The following is a 6,814-nucleotide window of genomic DNA, read 5'->3' on the forward strand; positions in this document are numbered from 1 at the left end:
AAAAAAAAAAAAAAAAAAAAAAAAAAAAAAAATATGCAAAATTTATATCCACATAAATATATTATGTTTCTTCAACTATAAAGTAATTTTTCTTTTATTAACACACATATAAATAAATACATAAATAAATAAATATATATATATATATATATATATATATATATTTATTTATTTATTTATGTACTTTTATTTTATTTTGTTTCATTCTCATTTTTCCCCTTATTAACCATGAATTCATTTTGATATTCAAAATATTTTTGCAGATATTCATGCTGTTTTAATTTTAGTTGAACTTTTCTTGTATTTAATAATACAAGTTCCTTAAGTAATTTTTTTAAATTATGTTCTTCTAGGTTAGCTAATTCTCTTGACCTTTTTTTGGAAGATTTAATAATTGTATCATGTATAATTTTCATATCATCGTCTTTTAAAATATATGTTGATGGTTTTTTTTTCATAGAGTCATTAGTATTGTTGGGTACTGAATTATTATCATTAATTTGGTAATTATTATTTACATTATTAACTTCAATGTTATTTTCCATATTTCCTTCATTTTTAATTTCATTATTATTTGAAATATTATTATTTTCATTTGGTAATGTTAAATGATCATTATCGTTTATATTATCATCATTTAAATTATTACTATTATTATTATTATTATTATTTACATTTATTTCGTTAACATTTTCACCATTTTGTTGATTTATATTATTTTTTTCTTCTTCCTTCTGATAAACATGGTTAATAATTTCTTCATTATGATCTCCCATTTTATTTGTATTATCTCCATTATTATTATCATTTTCTTTTATTTCTTCTTTTTTTTCCTTCTCATTTTCTTCTTTCTGTTTTTCTAAAATATAGTCTACAATTTTTTTTGCAGCATATGCACCCACATATGGACTAATATTATTACATATAAAAGATAACAAGGAGAGAAGAGTATTGTTTTGTTCATATGAATTCAGTGATATATTATTTATATCATATAAATTATTTAAATCAAAATAAGGATTTGATAAGGGCATAGAAATAAATTTATATATACATTCATATGGTGTTTTTGTTTGTATATATTCACTAATTTGTTCCCAATTGTTTTTAAATTTACATACTCCTTCTATTAATTTTTCTATTTCATTTATATTCCAATCATTATTTGATAAATTATATGGAATATTTACCTTAACAAAATTGGAACTGTTCAGAACATTTGGATAATTACTAGAATTATAACAAACACTACACCAAATACATTTATCTATAACACCATATGATATTCTTTTTATGTTTGTTGGCTTTAATATGTAATATGTATTTTCACATATTTTATCACAACTTATACATTTGTAATTATAATTATTATAATAATTAGGACTTTTACTATTATGTCTTATACTTTCCTTGGTCTCAATATGTTCATTGTTGTTCCATTCCAATTTATTTGATAAAGGATCACATAAAATGTTGCTATCATTATGAAGATTATAAATATTACCATAACAACTATTATGGTTATTATTATTATTATTATTGTTATTGTTATTGTTGCTGTTATTATTATTGTTATTGTTATTGTTGCTGTTATTATTATTGTTATTGTTATTGTTGCTGTTATTATTATTATTATTATTATTATTACTAATATGATTAATTTGGTTATATTTTTTGCTACATAACTTTGATGAAGTGCTTTCCCCATCATGTCCCCCCATCATACTTGTATCATCCCCATTTATTAAATTGCCATAATTATCAGATGTTCCATTATACATATTATTAATCATAAATTCGTTGTAATTATTATGATTTCCATATGAAGATTCATTTTTACAATGTTTATATATATTATTAACCGTTTGATAATTTAAATAACTAGTATTATTTATATAAGTATTATAATATTGTGGATCACACTGCATATTGATCAATTTATTATTCTCTAAAATATAAAACATGACTTCTATAATATTTCTATGAGCTTTGATTAACGATAAACATTTTTGTAAGGTTAAAAGTTGTATTGGATTTTGTTTATATAGATTTATTATTTCATTTTTAACATAATTAATTGCTTTATCATTTTCTTCAGATTTTATTATTTGATCATTTAATAATGTATATATATCATTTAACTCTTCTTCATTCATATCCTTGATATATTTGGAAATAAAAACAGGAGGCTTATATATCCTATATGATGGACTATTTATGAAATTCTCCATATTATTATGTTCACTGTTAGTTTGATCGGTATTTAAAATAATTTTATTATTTCTATCATTAGTATTAGATTCATTTTTATTAATTATATTAGTTCCATTTTTATTAATTATATTAGTTCCATTTTTATTAATTACATTAGCTCCATTTTTATTAATTATATTAGTTCCATTTTTATTAGTATAATAAGAATCGAATGTCATCGAATTAACATTATATAAATTTAAATTATGAATACTATTTCTAATATTTGATGGTTTTTTTATAACAATATTTCTTATATATGATGTCGATGGGTGTAATATTAATGGATCATTTGTTTCTTTAAATTCGACATGCTTTTTTTGGGAACCATATTCATTAGAATAATTCATATCTTCACTGGTACTTTCAACTGAACTTATTTGAGCAGCATCTGTTTTTAAATGAATCATTTTTTTCTTTTTTTTTTGTTCAATATTATTCATCTTGATATTTTTGTATAAAATATTTGATGATTTATTATTAAAATTGTCATTATTCATATTATAATTATTAATGTATGTATTGGGGTTAATTTTATTTTTTCCTTTGTTTTTATTTTCACCTAGTAATTTGGGATGATAAACTTGAGGATACATAAATTGGTTGTTTGGAATAAATGCCATATTTTCATTATACATATTATTATTATTATTATTAAATGTGGGATAGTTATATCCCATATTATTTACCATATTATTATCATAATAATTATGATTTTGTGCAAGAAAATTTTCATTGATATTATTTTTTTTATTATTTTCAAAGGATATATTTGTTGTTTCATCTATCACATTATTGTTCATATGTTTTAATAATTTATTTTTGTTTTTATTTTTAACTTTTTTATTATTATTTATTCCTATATTTGGATTAATTAAATTATTAACATTATTATCTTGTGTAATATTTATATTTAATGAAGATAAATCTTCATTTATGTGATTATTATTATTAATATTATTCATTAATAATTCATCATTATTAATAAGATTATTAACATTATGAATAACATTATTTACTTTATAATCATCTAAATTTTCAAAGCTTTCAACATTATTACTATGTATTTCTTCGTGTATATTATTTATATCTTTATTGTTTACAGTTTCATTACCATTAATGGACATGCCAAATGTATTATTCACAGTATTATTATTGTAATTATTATTATTATTATTATTATTATTTTTATTATTGTTATGAATGCTATGTATTTCATTATTATCGGATATAATGTTATTCGCACCTTCTGGTGACCCTTCACCTATATGATTATATTTTTCTTTTAAATGATCATCCACCTCATTGTCTATTATGATATTGTTATTGTTATCATAAATATTCATATAATTTTCTTCATTCGACAAATCATTCTTCTCATTATTAAGATGAGAAGGGTGATTTATATCATTAGTGTTCATCATGGTATTATGATTAATTTCATTGTAATTCATTTCATAAAAAAATTAATATTAAAATTGAAATTAAAAAATATATGTATATTATACATATATATATATATATAATATCTTCTCCCTTTACAGATATATAGAACACATCAAAACTATTTAATAATACAAATAAATAAAAAAATATATTTTTAAAAAAAATATATTTATTTTATTTTTTTTTAAATACTTTTTTATTTTAATTCTTCATTTAACATTTTCAAAAATTCATTATTCGTATTATAATTAATACACGTTCACCCTGGTTTTATTTTATTTTATTATATTATATTATATTATATATATATATATATATATATATTGGATTATACAATATTTTATTTTTATATTTACAATTTTATGTAAATTACATAAAATATATAAATACATAAATATATATTATGTATAAAATCAGCAATTTAAATATTCATTAATAATTTATAAGATTCTGAATATTTGAACCAAATAAATTTAATTTTTCAGAACTTTCATTTCTCTCATAAATATCAACTATATAAAATATAATATAATATATTATAATATAATATATATAAAATAATATATATAATATAATAAATATAATATAATAAATATAATATAATATATATAATATAATATATACTTATATGGTAATAATGTTCATATTTTATATATAAAAATTTAAAGGCATTCAAAATTTACATTATTAAATATATATAATAATATATATAATATATTTTTTTTTTATTTGTGCTTAATTTTTTTTCAAAATTTTTTTTCATATATATATTATATATATATAATATATATATATATATATATATATATAATATATTGGGTATTATTTTATTGTATATAAATAATATGTATAATTTTATATATAATAATATTACTATATATATATATATATATATTATATGACAATTCTTTTTATATTTGATATTTTCATATTTTATATATATATTATATTATATATATATATAAATTTATAAAAAATAACACCTTTTTTTAAAATTAAAAATAAAAAAAAAATAATAATAATAAAAAATATTCTATATATATTTTATATACTATGATTTTTTAATTACTTAATTTTATAGGCTTTTATTTATTATTATAAAATTTATAGGTAATAACATATAATATATTTATATCAAAATAATAAATATATTTATATTATATTCAATAAAATGTTGTATAAAATTAGGGATCATGTTTTTTAAATGAAAACATATCTTTTTAAAAAGACAAAAAATTAGGTATATATATATATATATATATATATATATATATATATATATATCACCATGTAATAAACAATATATAATTATAATATATATATATATATATAATTTATTATGTAAATAAATTAAATTAGTCATATAAATAAATTTACAAAATAATCTTGAAAATAAAAGAATGTAAACGTTTAAATATTTATGTTTAATTGTTTTGTTATTATTTTGTCGCTTTTCCATGGTGAAAAATGAAATATTATTATACCTTTTAATTTTTAAGTGTCATGTTTTTTTTTATATATAATAGAACTTGGATATTGTGCTTATGATACAAATAAATATACAATTTATAAATATTTTAACATTACATTTGTATATATGTTTTATTACATAAACAAATATATATATATGTATATATATATATATATATATATTTTTATTTATTTATTTATTTATTTGTACTGTCTTAAATAATTCCTTAATGAACAAATATTTTTTTGAGTATAACTTTTCTGTACCTTTTTATTATAATTAAAAATTTTAAGAACAAAATTAGCACCTAGATTTACGTACTTTATTATGAAGATTTATAAGCCCAAAAGGGAAGACAAAAATATACATACATAAATATATATATATATATATATATCTTATCAAATTAATAAATATTTATAATGCTTAAATATTATGAAACTCGATAAAAAAAAGGACTTTAAAAAAAAGCTTGTAACCTGCTTATCCTTGTTACAAGTTGGTGATCCTTTGAAAATTATTGTGGATGAGACTTTTATAAAACTTTGCATTCTTCATAAGATATCAATAAAAGAGGAACTAGTAAAATTAATGAATAGACAAATAATTCTAATGACAACAAAATGTATATCACATAATGCAAGGAACCAATCAGGAGATGAAGAAGCTTCTTATGCCATAAGAAAGTTGACACATTATAAATGTAATCATAATGAAGAAAATCTAAAAAAAAATGATGTTGTAGATATATATGTTAAAAAAATGAAACTTGAAGAATATTCGAAATTATCAAAAAATAATTATTTCGCCAATCAAATTACGCTAACACATAATTTTGACAGTTTATATAATATAAAAAATAAAGTTTATCAATGTGATGTATTAAAAAATGATAATGTTGAAAGGTTTAATAATAATAAGGATAAAAAAATAGTAAGAGAAGAATGTGATCATTCAAATACAAATGACAATACAACCATAGTACTTTCGAATGATGTTGATTTAAATACAAATGATAATGTGCCCATAGAAAATTCTAATGATGGTGATACAAACAGAAATAATTTTGATTCCTTATTAAAAGTTAATGATAATAATATGAATACGATTAATCATATGGACTCATTAGAACAACATAATTCTGAAATACATGATAAAATAAAATTAAATGATTCTATGAAATGTATAATTGATTTGGTAAAAAATAATAACGAAAAGAAATTTTTCATTTGCACGAATAATATGGAATTAAGGTCCTTCTTAAGGTAAAAAAAAAAAAAAAAAGAAAATGATAAATAAATAAATATATATATATATATATATATATATATGCATTTATGTATGTATGTATATTATTTATTTATTTATTTTTTTTAGGAGGGTTTATATAGTGCCCATAATTTATATCAGCGAAAGTGGAATCATCAAAATCGAAAGCTTGTCCACAAAAAATTTAGACAAGAAAAAAAATGTAGAATTAAAAAAAATGAAAATGTTAAAATGGGAAAGAGACCTTAAAATGGCAGAACAGAAAAAAAATAAATTAAATATTAAAAAAAAAAAAAAAAAAAAAAAAAATAGGAAATAAAAATAAATCATCATATTACATTTATATTTGTTGCATATGTATATATTTTTTTATTT

General features: G+C 17.7%; 2 protein-coding genes across 2 annotated transcripts; one reads left to right on the top strand and one right to left on the bottom strand.

Annotated features, from left to right (window-relative positions):
* Positions 1-191: 191 nt before the first annotated feature.
* On the bottom strand, positions 192-3,707 carry PRSY57_1224500 (hypothetical protein; the record flags this gene model as incomplete). The annotated part of the gene is made up of 1 exon (XM_012908666.2): positions 192-3,707. One exon carries the CDS (start codon positions 3,705-3,707, stop codon positions 192-194), a length of 3,516 nt encoding a protein of 1,171 aa, XP_012764120.2.
* A 1,898-nt stretch (positions 3,708-5,605) lies between these two features.
* Positions 5,606-6,758, top strand: PRSY57_1224600 (hypothetical protein; the record flags this gene model as incomplete). Its single annotated transcript, XM_020115063.1, has 2 exons — positions 5,606-6,435; positions 6,548-6,758. The coding sequence occupies 2 exons, from the start codon at positions 5,606-5,608 to the stop codon at positions 6,756-6,758; spliced, it is 1,041 nt and encodes a 346-aa protein (XP_019970216.1).
* Positions 6,759-6,814: the final 56 nt, after the last annotated feature.

This window comes from Plasmodium reichenowi, chromosome 12 (assembly GCF_001601855.1).
Source record: "Plasmodium reichenowi strain SY57 chromosome 12, whole genome shotgun sequence".
In the NCBI taxonomy this organism is placed as follows: domain Eukaryota; phylum Apicomplexa; class Aconoidasida; order Haemosporida; family Plasmodiidae; genus Plasmodium; species Plasmodium reichenowi.